Source organism: Symphalangus syndactylus, chromosome 16 (assembly GCF_028878055.3).
Source record: "Symphalangus syndactylus isolate Jambi chromosome 16, NHGRI_mSymSyn1-v2.1_pri, whole genome shotgun sequence".
NCBI lineage: Eukaryota > Metazoa > Chordata > Mammalia > Primates > Hylobatidae > Symphalangus > Symphalangus syndactylus.
In genome coordinates, this window is record NC_072438.2 from 62,848,903 (window position 1) to 62,867,086 (window position 18,184).

Genomic DNA, 18,184 nt, shown 5'->3' on the forward strand with positions numbered 1-18,184 from the left:
GCAAGCTCCGCCTCCCGGGTTCACGCCATTCTCCTGCCTCAGCCTCTTCGAGTAGCTGGGACTACAGGCGCCCGCCACCACGCCCGGCTAATTTTTTTTGTATTTTTAGTAGAGACGGGGTTTCACCGTGGTCTCGATCTCCTGACCTCGTGATCCACCCGCCTCGGCCTCCCAAAGTGCTGGGATTACAAGCGTGAGCCACCGCGCCCGGCCCCATTTTACTCTTAAATGCCTCTTAGGAAGCATTTTTATAACTGCAGATAGACTTGGATATATAAAGCATTATTAAAAGGGAACTTGACCTTCAGTGAGATTGCAGTGGTGCTGAAGCTAATGCAAACCAGAGCACAGCGATACCCTTGGGCCGAGGTCAAGAACGTTTCTTCTTTTGGCGGTTACTTATTTGCCCAACTGTAATTTACTCACTTCAAGTCTTTTCCATCTTGAGTATATCATTAAACCATTTCCGAAGCTCAGCAAACCTCTTCTTAGAGGGACGAGATGCAAATAAGGGGTTCTGCTATATCTCATTAAAAGTTCATACAGAGTTCAAACTTAGCCGTGTCAGGCTTGATTATGGTAGGTCTAACTCCTGCCTTCCACTATTCCCCTAGCTTGTGGCTCTTAGTGCCCTTATTGTTTAGCACTTTAAATCCTCACCTGCTGCTTCTGTTGAACTGTACCACTTACCTACTTGTTTAACTTTTCAGATGTGTCTATTGTCTCCTCAACCAGATGACAGCTCCCCGATGGCAGAGACCATATTTATGCCTTACACTTAGTCTCCCTCAACAAACACACTACTCTGCATAGATGAGATATTCTACACATGTTTAACGTACGGATGAGAGAACCCTCCAGGCAAACAGAAACCTTGAGTTTTTCCACTAAACGTAACTAACAGCTAAAATGAGATAGTTATTTTCTTAAATGTTTAAAATTTTTATGTTGGGCGAGCCCAGTGTCTCTCAGACCTGAGAGTGCATCAGCATTACCTGGAGGTTTTCTAAAACAGATTGCTGTACCCACCCCCAGAATTTCTAATTTAATAGGTCCTGGGTGGGGCCCTAAACTTTGCATTGATAAGTTCCAGGTGATGTTGATGCTGCTGGTTTGGAGACTGACTGCCCCTTTCAGAGTTATCTGGCATGGACTTAGCTGAAAATAGACTATTGGAAGGTATCTTCTTTTCTTCATTATTACTGAGGGGCAGTGTGGAACATTTAATACTATTTTCACTATAGAAAATTATTAGTGGGAAAAAAGGTTATAAGAGTACCACTAACACTTTACCCACCATTCATCCTTGACACTGTCTTTTCCGAAATCTCTTTCCAACGTCAGACTCTCCTGAGCTGCAGTCCTTCTGGTGCAACTGGTGAACTTCACTTGGATGTCAGTTGGTGCTTAAAGCTCTCTCTGATCCAAAGCAAACTAGCCATAAAGTGGCTTTCCCATTCCTTGTTTTGTTCTTCTTTCACTGTGCTTAACAGCACCAGTATCCATCCAGTATATAAGCTGGAAATCCTGGAACCATCTTCTCTTCTCCTTGCTGCACTTCCAATTGATCACCAAGTGTCATATGTGTGCCTCTTTCTGAAATGTTCCTCAGTGCTGTCCCTGGCATTCTTTCTCAGCAACTGTTTCTTCCCTATAGCTCCCCAATTAAATACTATGATTGTGTTTAAAATTTTGTAATTATTTAATGACTACTATCTTTGCTAGTTTGTAAGTTTCATTATAGCAGGGACTATGTCTGTGTTTTATTTTTAATATTTATTTTAACTTTGTAGCCTCAGTGTTTTGTATAGTTGGTACAAATGGGTGAAGGAAAGAAATAATGAGTTTCCATACCACTTTCTTAATTCAGGCTTCCTTTGAGTTGTGACATCTGTTTCAAAAGCTTTGCTGTCCCTTCCTCATTGAATGATCAAGTCACAAATCACCACTAAAGAACTTACTCATATAACCAAATACTACCTGTTCCCCAAAAACCTATGGAAATAAAAAAATTGAAAAGAAAAGGTAAAAGAAACTGTGCAGTGCGGTCTGTGAGGCTTTTTACAAACTGCCTCAGTCAGCTCCTCCAGCCTGATCTTCATGAACCTCTCTCCATGAGACCTGATCCCACATGTCTGTAACCACACAGCCTTTTCATATCCCTGAACTCTTACTCATGTGGCTCCCTTGTTTGGAATCACTGTCCTGACAAGTATTTAACACCTGGCAAACTCTGGTTTTCTAGTCCACCAGGTAGAATGAATTACTCCTTCATCTGTGCCCCTTTGGAGCACTGAGTATCCCTCCAGCATTGGAGAAGAACATGTATGTTCCCTCAGTAACAATGCACACCACTGCTGTAGAGAATTGCCTGGTGCTGTAACTCTCTGTGAGCTGCTTGAGATTTATTCTTGTTACATGTGCATAATTGGCAGTGTTTGGTTCAAGGTGAAAATTCTACCTTTGGTAGACACCTGTCCACTTCTGGACAGCTAAAGTGTTTTCACACACATCACTATCTCTTGGCAGTGATGCCATGCTCTGCAGGTCTGTGAGTGTATCCACTCACATATTACTGCCTTTTCCTTGTAACCTGTATCTCTTTACTTCTCTCCATATAACTTCTCCCCACTTTTGTTTCTCAAACTCTGATACTTACTTGGACAATATCAGCTGTTCCTTGTCATTTATTTAACTGTAAGGTGACAAAATAAATATCACCTCTTGTTAAAGTAATCTTAAAGCTAAGACCTATGTATTTTTGAAAACCTTCAACAAAGATCACCTGGGTTAATTTGCTATGGTACGAATTGTGTTTAAAAACATTCTTTGTAAAATCAGTGGAGTGTGTGTATAGGGTAGAGTGAGGTGGTTAAAAATTAAAACTAAACTCCAATAAATGACAAGTTGGTCTTACTGCCCTGGTAGAGAATGAAGAAAAGTTTGCATTTTCCAAAGGAAGCTAACATCCCCTGAGTATCTTCTATAGTCCAGGCACAGGGCTTCTCTATATAACATCAGAATATGTTACATATGTACATAACCTCAGAAAGGGAAACTGTGGATAAGCGGGGGGAGGGGTCTACAGTACATATAAGAACACCATGTATGCCATAAATATATACATTTATTACCTGCATAAATATATACATGTATATACAATTAAAATTAAAACTAAACTCCAATAAATGACAAGTTGATCTTACTGCCCTAGTGGAGAATGAAGAAAAGTTTGCATTTTCCAAAGGAAGCTAGTATCCCCTGGGTATCTTCTATAGTCCTGCAACAAGGCTTATGTATATAACATCATTTGATCCTTACTACATTCCTAGAAAACAATTATCATCTTTTTGTAAACTTAAAATACCCTCTCCCCCCATGAAAAAGAGATGCAGTGGTTAAGTAATTTTCCTAGATTCATACAACTGTGGAGAATTGGAATTTGAAGCAAGGGTATTTTTTGATCCCAAGAGCATGATCTATTATGCCACACTATCTCCTAAACTAGATGTTAGGGTTTCTTAGGATAGAATCTGTTGTAGTACAGGTTGACCTCTTAGTAAATAGATATCAAATGTCAACAAATATTGTTAACTGAATATATGAATAATGAAAAAAACGAGTACCTGCAGGTTCTTCATTGTCTTGAGCCCTTCTCAGATTACCTGGAAAACATCTTCACTTTATGCTTTTAACTTTTGATTATCTGGGTAAACATGTCTTCTCTAAAATACTTTTGAGGTATTTTTTTTTGCAGAGAGTGTGGCAAGCTCTTTGGTAATTTCTAACTGTAGTGAAAACTATCAGATGAAACAAAAGAATAGAATTCTTGACAAGCCTATGGTTATATGCTTTTATTTGTGGGCAGGGGAGAGGTAGTGATGGTTAATGGGTACCAAAAAATAGAAAGAATGAATAAGACCTACTGTTTGATAGCATGACAGGGTGACTATAGTCAATAACAACTTAATTGTAAATTTAAAAATAACTTCAAGTGTATTTGGATTGTAACTCAAAGGATAAATGCTTGAGGGAATGGATACCTGAATCTAAAAAGCCTCTATAGGTATATAGGGGAAATGAGTTTTCTTCCAACTTCCTCTCTATGTGGGATTTGTGTTTCTCAGCATATTGAAGTAGTTAGGGTGATCTTACCGCACAGACTGTTGAGCTGTGGATGAACTCTTTAATTTTCTTCCCCTTCCAGCTATAAGGGGCTGACTCTTCACTTTTGGGTGGAGATAATGACAGCAGAGTTATACAGGAAGAAATAGAATACTCACAAAGATTTGTTTTGTATCAATACACGAGAAGTGGAGTATGAGAGGTTTCAAAAAACATGGCGAGAAGCATATTGTAGTAGAAAGGCCCTGAGGTAGAAGGCCAAATAAAGCCTTGGATCTGGTCTTGTTTTAACACAGTTTTGTGTAAATTACAAGATCCTTCTAAGCTTCAAAAGTTTGACCTGTGAAATGAATTGGTTGGATTAGATATCTGCATTTTTTAAGTGTCTCTAGGAGATATCCTCAACTTTATCTTATGATCCTTCTGTTGGCCTGTTTATTCAGGCTATCACACCTGTAATTTCCAATATATTAAAAAATATATGTTTAAAACAGAAGCAGATGAATACTTGCTACTTGAGGATAGGAAAGAGGGAAAACTCTTTGTGGTTCGAGCCCTTTCTATCTCTGCCTAGACCTATTTCTCAGGGTTTGAGCAGTGTGCTGGCTTATTTTTAGAGGAAGAAAAGAATGATAGACATTTATGCTGTCACCTTGACCATTTCGGGTTGTGTCTGTCTGGGAGACTGTTAGGCAGTGGATGTGAGCTCATAACTGGCATGTTAAGGTGGCAGTATACCAGGATTCAGATGTTATTCTTTCTTTTTAGGCTGACTGTATAGTGAGAATAAAGGAGAGGTGATATTGAGTATGAATGATTGCTACAGAATCTGCTTTCTTGTTTTCTTTTGTGCATAGTGTGGATGATGTAGGGAAAAGGGAAAAGTTTACAACTGATTGCTCATGAATATTCACTAGGTGACTCATTTGGGACCAAACAGTATACTGTGGTAAGGCTAGACTTACCTTCCTTGTAGATAATGGTTTGTTCCTTTTATATAGCCTCCATAAGCCTTAAGACCCATAGGAGGATGAGTTGTTTTGTAAGGTGTTGTTGTCCCTCTAGGAGGCATTCTTTGACATTTAAGATTGAACCTGGGGCCCAACTCTGTAGGTATGTGTTTTGTTCATATTGGCTTTAATTTCTTAGAGAGCAGTGCTCATGTCTTAATACTTAACTGTGTTGGAATAAATAGTACAGGACTTGGCACATGGTAGGTTTACAGTAAATACTTGTTGATTAATGGAAGATTGGGTTACCAGAAACCGATGCTTGATGACACCATTGCTATGAATTTGAATTCCAGTATATGGACTTTTCTTTCTACTTTCATTCTTTTGGGTGGCCACAAATGATGGAGTTAGAACTATCCCTTATGTAATAGAAGACATCTGTTACAAGGGGACTTCAGTGATCATCTGTGGATAAAATATCCATCCTACTTTTAAGTATGAGTCACTTAAAACTCCAGGCTTTTAAAGAGGGGGATAGTATCACAGACAGAAAGGTGAAATGGTGGTTATGGAGGCTGGGGGTGAAGGGTTAGTGAGACATTGGTCAAAGGATACATAATTTTATTTAGGAGGAATAAATTCAAGAGATCTGTTGAACACCATGGTGACTATGATTTATAATATATTGTATACTAGAAAATTGCTTAGAGATTTTTAAGTGTTTTTACCACAAAAAAGTATGTGCATTTATAAATAGCTTGATTTAGCTGTTCAACAATGTATATAGTATCTTCCCTTATCCAAGGGGAATATTTCCAGAACCCCAGTGGCTGCCTGACCTGTGGGTAGTACCAAACCCTATATAAGTTGTTTATCCTACATGTGTGTATCATTCATTTTAATTTACAAATTAGACTATGAGACATTAGTCACAATAACTAATAATAGAACAGTTTTAACAATATACTGTAATAAAAGTTATAAGAATGCATTCTCTCTCTCAAATCTTATTGTACCGTACTTACCCAGGGTGACAGACCTCAGAAAGGGAAACTGTGGATAAGTGGGGTCTACTATACATATAAAAACACCATGTATGCCATAAATACATACATGTATTACCTGTATAAATATATATATTATATACAGTTATTACCTGGCAATTAAAAATGTGTATATGTAAAGGGGATAATGAAATTATCATTTGTCTATCAATTGAATAAATTGCTACACACATAAAGTAAAACTGTATCTCCAAATGATTATCAATTTTTTTTTTTTAATATTTTAGGGATGTGTTTGTTCCTTTTCCACCAGTGCTCATCGCCATACCAAGTTTTATACAGATCCAGTAGAAGCTGTAAAAGACATCCCTGATGGTGCCACGGTTTTGGTTGGTGGTGAGTACTAACTCTGTTTACATATTATGGTAATGTCCTTATGTGTTTAAATGAAGGAGGCAAATCACAATGACAAAGATGTATAAAAATGATAATTATTTTATTATGCATTATTTATTGTACATATTATAGTATCATCTATTTTATTAGTGTCTCCTTCCTAAAAGTTTAGCAAGGTTTAGCATTTAATATTTTACTTTCTCTGTGTGCGTGTGTGTGTGTGTGTATGTGTATTTGTGTGTTTCTGTTTTGAAAAACTGAAGCTTCAAGGTAGTCATGTTTTATTAATAGCTTTGAAAAAAATCCCTAGATCCCAATTTTTTAACTTAAAATGTTTGCATTAATCTCATAAGCTTACACCTTCAGAGACCCCGTAGACATGTATTGACCTCCCCCACTGCCAATTCTGTTGCTGCTTCTTGTTTGGAATCTCAAGAGGGAGTTTCACTTTGTCGCCCAGGCTGGAGTGCCGTGGTGCGATCTCAGTTTACTGCAACCTCTGCCTCCCAGGTTCAAGTGATTCTCCTGCCTTAGCCTCCCAAGTAGCTGGGATTACAGGCACCCGCCATCATTCCTGGCTAATTTTTGTATTTTTACAAAATACATTAAGTGTCCTAGAAAAACTTAAAAAATGAGATGGGGTTTCCCCATGTTGGCCAGTCTGGTTCCAAACTCCTGACCTCTAGTGATCTGCCCACCTTGGCCTCCCAAAGCGCTGGGATTACAGGAGTGAGCCACCCGCACCCAACTTGCTGCCTGCTTCTGATAAATAATATCAAGGATTATTTTTAGGATTGATCCCCACTCATTCAAATAAGTCATTAATGTTCATTTTAAACCCAGTACAATTTGAGTAATCATGGAAAATATAAAGAAATGACAGTTTTGGGCTTAGGCTTCCAACTATGCAAAATCTACTCAGACATATAAACATTCTTGAAAAAGTTATAGAAAAACTGATTTACAAAGCAGGAAAACAATAGATATATAGTTAAGTGCAAACTGAGCAATGAGTAGCCATATAAACTGGTTGCACTTGGCCTTATACTTGTGGTTCAAAGACTGGGCGGTGATATGTGATATAATGGTGCAAAACATTTGGATACAGCTATATGACCATTTACTTAGCTGCTGAGATATATCTGTATTTTGCTTAGTAGATCTAATAATATGCTTTGTTTTATTTCTGTCTTAAAAAGAATAACACACACTTCTCTGAAAGAACGTTGTTACCCCCTTTACAAATTGTTTATTTTTTGGTCTTAATATAGGTTTTGGGCTATGTGGAATTCCAGAGAATCTTATAGATGCGTTACTGAAAATTGGAGTAAAAGGACTAACTGCAGTCAGCAACAATGCAGGGTAAGTGTGCATTTTAAAAACAATTGGCTGGAGAGAAATGCCAGTTCTCAATATTTAAACAGATTTTATCAATGAAATGAAGTTTTCTCCTATTCACATGAGCAATATGTCCAAGCATCAAAATCTAATGTTTAACAAGGTCAAGAGGGGTGGTCACATTTATCCAAATGTTTTTGGTACCATCCTTCATAAGTAAAACAGACTTGCTTCATCTAGTATAAAGATATAAATTAAGACTTTATATCTTAATGTGATGTGTTTTTATTTTTCTAAACTTAAAATATATTGAAGTTAGAATATATATCTTCAAATTAAGTCTTGCATTTTAAAATTTAAAGGTATTGTTTTATGTTATTTATTAGATCATTTATAAAGCAAGGTGGGCATCAATTTGAAATCTGTTTAAAGCCCTTTCTTTTAGCAATGCCATCATTCTAGATCATAAGTAAAGGGATACCGTTAATCACAAAAACATGGCTGGTCTTGGAAGGTGGATATGCAGCCAGCACTTAAGATAATAGGATTGCATATTACGGTGGTCAGAAATAAGCCATCATTTTAATAATGGCATGCACATTAAGGTACATTTAGCTATGTTAGGAAAAGCCATATTTTTATTTTTACAAAATGGTAGGTCATCAGTTCTCAACAATTAAAGACTTTAAGGATTTTACATTTTTAATCACCCAATTGGCATTTTAGCCGATTATAAAAGCAGTTTAGAATAAATAGTGTAGGTTATTTAGGAAATAAAACTGATGCTACTTTTGTGCCCATTTTTCCTTTTCTGAGTCTGTTTCCTTCTGGGAGACTGTCCCTCCTCTTTCCTGTCTATCCACATCTCTTAGGATTAGACTTAAGTTATATATCCTCAAAGTATCCTTATCCAATTGCAGAAACTTTTCTAGTCTTTATTGATCTTGCCCCTTTTTGAGTTCCTTTAGAGACTTTTAGCCTTTCTTTGTATGCTGAATTTTACTTATCTTTGATATATATATATATATATATATATTACATTACCAATCTCCTTTATTTACAGTAGTTATGTATTCCCTACTGTCCTGAGCTTCTAAGTCTGAGTCTCAGAGTTACTGTGTGTCGGAGGGGAATGGGATTGTAGAAATCATCTGTCCCTTGTTTAACTGACTTTTCAGATCATCTGAAAATAGAGAAGTAACTTGTTTACGACAACTTGATAACTCTTAAACGTATCTTATGCCATTTAATTTGACTTGATTATACATACTTTTGATTATCAGCACTTTCAGTTTTCCAGATAGCTTTATGCTTATAAGGGATACTGCAGATCAATATAAAATTCTTGATGCAGAATGGATGCTGTTATGTCAAAGGCTAAGAAATCTGATTATACATATGTACCTACACCTATAATTACTTGTGTGTGTGTATATATATATTACTATACTTGTCAGGTATAATAGTTTTTTGAGAGCCCAATGGTCAGTCTATCACTCTAAAATGTCTGGTTCTGTACCAATGACTTTGAACCTTGAGATAAAGGCAGTGAACCCTCTGCTGTGCCCTTGTTCTTTGTTGAGGAAGCTTCAGCTCTGAAGGAGTTAATAATCAGATGTAGGCCATGAGCTGATTATGGGCATTCCCTAGGATTTAGTTATTTTGTCTGGGAATGGCTAACCAATTCCTGGGATGTATACTTGAACCTCTGTGCTCAGCTCATGAAAGATTCCATTTGTCTCATGTAACTACAGAAGTCTTCTCTTATTCGAGGGGGATGTGTTCTGAAATCATGGCTAATACTCAATCCAATTGCTGTCAATGGGAATGTATTTCTGTTTGTCTTCCACCCACAAATTTAATGTCTTTTCCATCTTAACTAAGCTCTTATTATGCTCTGTCGCTATAACTTTTGCAGTTTGAGATATGACAGCAAAACTAGCACATACTTTTCTCCTTCTTTGAAATTTAATGGATAAAAGATTCATTCTTACTTAGATCTTTCACTTAAAGGAAGCACTTTACGGCCTCGTTCTGGCATATGCAAGTTGCCTGCACCACTACTTTTGTGCTTTGGGGCCATTATTAAGTAAGATAAGGACTACTTGAACACAAGCACAGCAAATACTGCAGCAATCTATCTGATCACCATCATGGCTACTAAGTGAAGAACAGGAGAGTAGTATATATGGTGTAGATATGCTGGACAAAGGGAGGATTCACATCCCGGGCAGGATGGAGTAGGATGATGATAGCTCATCACGTTACTCAGAATGGTGCACAACTTAAAACTTATGAATTTTATATGTCTGGAATTTTCCATTTAATATTTGTGGACTGCAGTTGACTGGGTAATTGAAACCACAGAAAATGAAACTGCAGATTGGGTGGGGGAGGGGGAAATTACTGTATGTCATAAATTAGCCTTATATTTAAATGAAGTATTTTGTTTTTGGTACTCTTGATATATTAAATATAATTATCGAATCCAGATTTAAGTATGTCTAAAATGAAAAGTAAACAAAAGAAATACAACTTGGTAAGTGATCCCAACTTTATTTTTATTTATCTTATTTTGACAAGAATTGCCAATTAATGAGATTTCAGAAAATCAGCAAATTAAATTTCATATTCAGAACATGAAAATATTTCCAGAACATTGTCTCCGATGCAGTATCTTTTTGCTTTATAATAATTTGTCTCATTAATGAATTCTTGGCCTTCGACTTTTTCTAGTCACCAACATGTTTGAAACCCAGGTTTGTTGTGATGCAGGAAAAAGATCACATCTCTCTTTAGTATGCTAAAAAATGTTGGCTACTAAAGGAAAGCACCAATCTTTTTGAAAGTCTTATCAGCATTGTCTTTAGTATTAAAGAGCTATAAGATGGTTTAATATACATATCTCTATTAGAAATGATATGTTCCCCATTTGCAAAAGATCACATCTATTTTTCTTTATCTCGTAAGCCTTTATAGGTAAGGGACTTGTCTTACTAATTTTTTGTCATCAATGTCTGACAATAGGTAAGATATACACTTGCCAAATTTGGGTTGTAAAGTGTGTGGCAAGAAACACTCTCATTGTAAGCTGACAGCATTTTCAAGACCTGAAGAACTGGTCAGGTAGTGCACCTGGGGCTAGCGTCTTATGCACTGCTTGATTGCTATGCCAGGATACTAGTCTAAAAACAAAGCAAAGCCCATATAAACAATGATTCTCACAGCTAACATAGATGAATAAAGAGACGTGATCTCCAAATAGAGCCAACTTAAAATGGGTAATAGGTTGAAAAGCCAAAGAGATACAGAAGAGAGTAGTTAGAAAAATTCCCAAGTCAATCAATGTCCAACTATATTCTGGCTTTACTATGGGCCTGTAGGCATTTCAGATATTTAAAACTACAGAAAGTAAAATGGATCATATCTACCTTCATGAATTATTTCATTACAACTTTGTTAGTCTGGGCCCCAGAGGATATCAAACGTAATTGAATTTTCTGAGTAGTTGAGGAGTTTACCAAAGGGAGCCTTTTCAGTGGAATGGTCAGGGCTGAGGGAAAAATGAGTAATAAAGAACCCTGGAGTTTGTAATGGAGGGGTGCTGTTACCAGCCCCAGGTCTGAAGGAGTGAAGGGAGGGAGCTGTTACTAGGACCTGGAAGAAAGCTTTATGGAGGGGGTTATCCAACGGGCTGTAACTTCTTAGGGAGAGAGTCAGAGGAATATAAATCCCAACATTTTCCCCTCACCCACATCCTCTTGATGGTGCCTCCCATTGGGTGAACCCAGTCAGAGTGGCTGAACCCGATCAGAAGCCAGAGGGCAAGGGGACCCCTCAATTTAGTCTACAGGGCAGCCATCTGAGGTCCAGAGCAGGCTGGAGGTTGGAGAACAGATCCAGAGGGACAAACAGTAAATATCCAGTATAATGACTTGGAGGTTTTCACTACTATTAGAGAAGAGACAGTGAGGAGGGGGACAGTGGAATTGAGCAATAAATCAATTTAACAAATGTTCAGCTTAGAAAACAATAGTAAATAAAACAGACCAAGATTTCTGCTTCATGGACCAAATGCTGTAGGTGGACTATAATAGTAACATAACAAATAAGTAAACTTTCCAATATGTTAAGTTATATGTGCCTTGGAAAAGGAAAAAAAAAAAAGTAATGGGGAATTGGGAGTGTGAAAGTGGAGGGGCAGGTTTTAATATTAAATTGGGTGATCAGGATGGGACTCCCTGAGGTGACATTTGACCAGAGACTTGAAGGAAGTGAAGGAGTGAGCCATGCAGATGTCTGGAAGAAGAGTTTGAGACAGCGGAAGGCCAGTGCAAAGGCACCAGGTGGGATATGTGGGTATGTTGGAGGGATGGTGAGGCCAGGAGAGGAAGAGAAGCGAGCCAAAAGGAGAATGGGTGGAGTGAGGTTGGGGACATCAAAGGGCATCTGATCACATGGGACCTTGCAGGGCACTCTGGAGACCTTTGATTTTACTCTGAATGAAAGTACCATCACAAGGGCGTGAGCAAGAGCAGTGATATGTTCTGACTTACATTTTATATGGCTTGCTTTGGCTGCCATGTTGTGAGGGAGCGGAAGCAGGGAGGGTTTGCAGTACCCTGGCAAGATAGTGCAGAGTACCAAGGAGAGAGTGAGAAATGGCCAGATTCTGAATAGGCTTTGAAGGTGGAATCAGCATTTCCTGATAGATTCAATGTGGAGTTTGTGAGAGAAGTCGAAGATCGCTGCGTTAGTTTTGGGCTGAGGATCTGTAAGGTGAGCCTGCCATGAGGTGAGATGGGAAGGCTGCAGTGGAGTTGAATTTGGGGGAATAAAATTGTGGGGACCTAGCCAGGTACTAGGAGTAGGTTAAAAACTCAGAAGGCATTGTGTGCATTGAGAGTAATGGGGAGACAGCCCTTGAACAACGGAATCCTTAGGCATCTGGTGACCTCTAGTGGACAAATGTATTCTTAACTTGCAGGGCATTCTAGCTCAAAAGTACACTCTTGAAAATGCTTATGTTACTTAGGCATTCGTTTTCTTTTGAACCAAGTGAGAGTAAGTCATGCAGCTATTTCTTTTCTACCCAAGGTGGATGGGAAATCTTACCAGATTCAGCATTTGGAGGCTAGGGATGCAAAACAAGTTGAGTAGGAGGTTGACAGTTACCTGTTACCTAGACACTTCGAAGTGTTCGTTGTGTCAGGAGTGCCAGGGGTAGGAAAGAGGTTTGGAAATGAAATTCTGAGAATTGGGAAGGAATCAGCTGAGCTGGAATGGTCACTTGTCAGTGTGAGGAGTATGAGAGTGGAGAGTGGAATGAAGTTGGGAGAACAGGTGGTATCAGGAGAAATGTCAGTGGTTTGTCACATACTTAACACCTTTCCAGATCAAGTAAGTAGGCGTCACTAGTGCTCATTAATTTCCCCAACCAACTTTCTTTATATTCCATCACCAAAGCCAGAATTCTGGAGTGGGTCTGCAGCTACATCAGGATGGGCAACAAGTCTTATGAATTATTTCCCCCAAAGACCCTCTTGATTTCTCCCTTCTCCATTCCCATTCCCACTGCTTTAGCTCAGACTCTCACTGTTGCTTGTTTGGACTACTTCAAGCCTTTTCACTGATATCCCGGCCTTTCATCTTTCAACCTTTCCAGCTAATCATACTGTTACTTTTCCACTGAAAACTTTTTACAGGGGCTTCCTGTCTTTCAGGATGAAATCCCACAAGGCTGATCACAACTGGTCCTGCCTTCTCCCCTCCCACATGCTATTGCCCTCAGTCCATACTCCAGGAACACTCAAGTAGTTTCCTGAGTGCATCTTTGGAAAGCTGTCTATCTGTCTGTTTCTCTCTACACCTCCACCCCACACTGTTCTCAAAATGTTTTCTTTTTTCCTGTGTCTGTGTAAGTGCCACCTCCTGTAAGATTTTTTCTGCTATCTTTCTCCTCCCCAAAAGTTGGGTTCTCCATTTTCAGAATTATCACAATTTGTGCCTAATTCCCTTAGCATGTCTCTCCCTCTGTTGTAATTATAGGTTACGTGTTTCTTTTCTCAGTTTCAAAGCTGCCCAGGACCAGGTCTTATTCATGATTGTAGCTCCAGAGCCTGACACAGGGATAGAATAAGCACTCAGTAAGGGAGTTTTAGATGAATGAACCGTGTAGATGACACAAGCTCTGTAGGGAAGGAACCATCAGAGCACTAAAGGAATTAGGAGGGAGAGATTGTAAATAAAAACTTCTGTTTCTAGGAAGCACTCTGGTCCTTATCACTACATTTCTGTCTCTTAAAAGGCTTTCTTGAAGCATAGTATGGAGTAATATAGAAAAGTGAACATCTCATAAATACAGTTTGATGGAGTTTTACAAGCTGCACACCCATGTCATCAATGCCCAGATAGATAAATGGAACATGCCCAGTACCCCAGGAAGCCCTCTTCCTGCACCTTCCAGTCACTATTCTCTTCTCCTACTACCAATATTAATCGTTAGCTTTACTTTTGATCCTCATAGATTTGTTTTGTCTGATTTTGAACGTCATATTAAAGGAATATTTCAGAGTATGCTCTCGTATCTGGCTTTAGCTCAACATTGTTCTGTGAGATTCAACCATTGTTGCTAATGGTTATAGATGAGTCATTCTCACTGCTATACCCCACTTCATTATGTAGTATGCCACAATTATCTATTTTGCTGATGAGCATTTGGGAGGCTCCAATTTTGGCCATAATGAACAGTGCTGCTATGAATTTTCTTGTACATGCCTTGTGATGAACGTAAGTATGCATTTCTGTTGGTTATAGACCCAGAATGGAATTGCTGACCCATAGCATATGGATATATTGAACATTAGTAGGTACTAACAGTTTTTCCAAGGTGGTCATTTCAGTTTACATTCCCCTTGGCACATATGAGAGTTCTGATTGTTTCACATCTTTGTCGAGACTTGGTGTTTTCTTCTTTTTTAGCCATCCCTTCATGTTTGTGGTGATGTCTCATCATACTTTTTGCCATTAAAAGTGTTTTGCTACTAAAAATATTTCCCCATTAAAAAAATTTCACCATTAAAAAATATTTCACTATTAAAAGATATTTCGCCATTAAAAATATTTCACCATTAAAAGATATTTCACCATTAAAAATATTTCACCATTAAAAAAATATTTCGTCATTAAAATATTTCGCCATTAAAAAATTTCACCATTAAAAAAGCTTAAGGTCAAGTATTCTTATCTTAGAAATGTTTTATTTCTCTAGTTGGTTAAAATATTTCTGACTCTTGAATGGAAGATGATCTTCAGTCTTTAAGGTGACTGAAATGGAAAAATAATTCATTCAGTTGTCTATCTTGTTACGTTGACTTTGCTTTAAATTCTAGGCATATTTTGCTTCAAAAAATAATAGAAATAAAGAAAGGCATAAACCTGGAGACCTTCACCCAATGAAAAAATAAAGTCAACAATGTGTATACCATTTCTAAGAATAAATTGAGCGCCAGCTTTAAAATAATAAAGATGTTAAACTATAGTATATATAATTTAACAGATACAGGATTATTGTTTCCACTTACACTCTTCACTGGCTTGTGATTAATTTTTTGTTTTTTTTTTGTTGTTTTTGTTAAGAACGTGTAAATCTTCTTGAGCAAAAGATTTATGATATAGGGAAAATGTTCATAGCTATTTATAATTTGGGTCCACATTTCGATGAGTATGTTAATCTCTCTTTTAAATACCAGAATGCCCCTCTCTCCTTACTAGAAGAGAAAGAGCTTCTCCATCCAGATCTTCATTTTGGGTCAGTATATTGCCACTGCATTTATGTGTTCCTTCAAAGCATAGGACAAGAACCAATTCATCTCTTTGCTTATCTTCTAACTCAGAATCACTCTGCAGCCGTGAAAATAACAAAAGGTGTGGGGTAAAACTGTAGGGTTGACATGGGTGTGAATATTGGCTGTATGTCCCTTACTGCCCAAGACCTTGCCTTGTGCATACCCCGCCCCCACAAAAAAAATCACTTAAACTTCTTGAGTTTTAGTTTCCTCAACTGTAAAATAAAAGGATAGCTACCTTGCAAAAGTTTTGGGGTTACGGGAGACTGAGAATGTGGATTAAATGGCTATGAGGAAGGATTTATTTTTCTTTAAGTTAACAAAGTTTTATCTCTTTAAAAAGATGTAATAGTGTTCTGTCAGATGCTCTTTGGTAAGCTCCCTTCATTTTCCTTCTAGGGTTGACAATTTTGGTTTGGGGCTTTTGCTTCGGTCCAAGCAGATAAAACGCATGGTCTCTTCTTATGTGGGAGAAAATGCAGAATTTGAACGACAGTACTTATCTGGTGAATTAGAAGTGGAGCTGACACCACAGGTGAGAAAATTTGCTTTTCTTTTATAATACTAACTTACTTTAAAAATTCCTTTTCTCTGTGGAAATTTTTTTCTTTTTTTTTTTTTTTTTGAGATGGAGTCTTTCTCTGTCCCCCAGGCTGGAGTGCAGTGGCGCGATCTCGGCTCACTGCAAGCTCCGCCTCCCGGGTTCACGCCATTCTCCTGCCTCAGCCTCCCGAGTAGCTGGGACTACAGGTGCCCGCCACCTCGCCCGGCTAATTTTTTGTATTTTTAGTCGAGACGGGGTTTCACCGTGTTAGCCAGGATGGTCTCGATCTCCTGACCTGGTGATCCGCCCGCCTCGGCCTCCCAAAGTGCTGGGATTACAGGCTTCAGCCACCGCGCCCGGCCCTCTGTGGAAATTTCTTTGTGCAAAAGAGGTAAGGCAGAAGAAATACTACTTTGCCAAACCAAGGAATTTTGTTTCTAACTCACACCTGTTGATTGCTGGAGGATTAATATTTTCTTCTACTGTGTACTGAAAAAGGAGATATTTCTAAAAGATATCCAGGCTGCAAGATAAGATTTTAAGTTTGGCACTGTAATGTGTATCGTGCCAGAAGCATATAAAAGGATTTGCTGGAATGTTTGAGAATCACCCTAAAAAGTTAATTTATAGGAATTTATTTTATTTTATTTTATTTTTTGAGGCGGAGTCCCACTCTGTCACCCAGGGTGGAGTGCAGCAGTGTGATCTCGGCTCACTGCAACCTCCACCTCCCGAGTTCAAGCAATTCTCCTGCCTCAGCCTCCTGAGAAGCTGAGATTTGAGATTACAGGCATGTACCACCAAACCCAGCTACTTTTGTTTTCTGTATTTTTAGTAGAGACGGGGTTTCACCATGTTGGCCAGGCTGGTCTTGAACTCCTGGCCTCAAATGAGCCACCTGCCTCAGCCTCACAGGTGTGAGCCACCGTGCCTCTCCAATTTCTATGAATTTTAGAACTAGAAATTTGTGGGTGATCTGGCCTTGCTGAGACACATCAGAGTGAAGCCCATGAAAGGTGCATGTGACTATATCTGAGTAAGTGCTGGGATCAGAACCTAGATTTCCAGGGAACTGACGTTACTACAAAGCAAGCAGTTACTATAATTAATCTAGCAACTTTTCACTCATTTTCTATGTCATCTCTTAACTAATTGGAGTTATTCATAAAGAAAGGAAAACTTTCTGAAATCTTTAAGTAAAACAAGGGTCTACAGTTTGCTCTTCTTTCATTTTGACATGCTCTGCTTTCAGCTCTTGAACTGAGCCACTCTGCTTTATTTTAATCAACAGAAAACATTGCTACTGACTTTGCCAAGTTGCTATTAACATAATTTAGTAGATTTTTAAAAATTAGTAATGAAATCATGGTGTGTTTGTCTAGAAAGCACACATGGGGAACTATTCTGAGGCTCGTGTTGCAGTCACACCTGGTCACTCTATAGCACTGTTACCTGTACATACCATAGCGTTGAACTGGGCTTGGTATTTACTCAATTTCCTCAGTTTTTTGAAAAAACAAAAACAAAAAAAAACAAAGATGTCTTAGTCTGCCCAGGCTGCTATAACAAAATGTCACAGACTGGTGGCTTAAACAACAGAAGTTTCTCACAGTTCTGAAGGCTTGGAAGTCCTCCTTGGCTTGCAGATGGCCGAATTCTCACTGTTCTTGCATGGCGGAGAGCATGCATGCTCCCTCTCTGGGTTTGTCTTCTTGTAGGAACACTAATCATACCAGATCAGGGCCCCATCTTTTTGACTTCCTTCAACCTTGATGACCTCCTTATAGGCCCTATCTCAATGCAGTCACATTGGTGACTAGGAATTCAATATATGAATTTTGGGGAGAACACAGTTCAGTCCATAGCAGTATTTTTCACATGGTAGGTTGAGATACAGTATTCTTTGGGTTGTGGAGCTATTGAAAATTAACCTTTTGATTACCCTTGGTATCTTTTATGTTACTCCTTATTTTGTCA

General features: G+C 38.4%; 1 protein-coding gene across 7 annotated transcripts in view; it reads left to right on the plus strand.

Annotated features, from left to right (window-relative positions):
• The window catches only part of OXCT1 (3-oxoacid CoA-transferase 1), a 154,580-nt gene that overhangs the window by 14,315 nt on the left and 122,081 nt on the right, over positions 1–18,184 (plus strand). For all 7 annotated transcript variants that reach the window (XM_063619531.1, XM_055246754.2, XM_055246755.2 and 4 more), the window contains exons 2-4: positions 6,370–6,478; positions 7,750–7,840; positions 16,063–16,198. In XM_063619531.1, the coding sequence (XP_063475601.1) occupies positions 6,370–6,478; positions 7,750–7,840; positions 16,063–16,198 (336 nt within the window). The remainder of the gene's footprint in view (positions 1–6,369; positions 6,479–7,749; positions 7,841–16,062; positions 16,199–18,184) is intronic.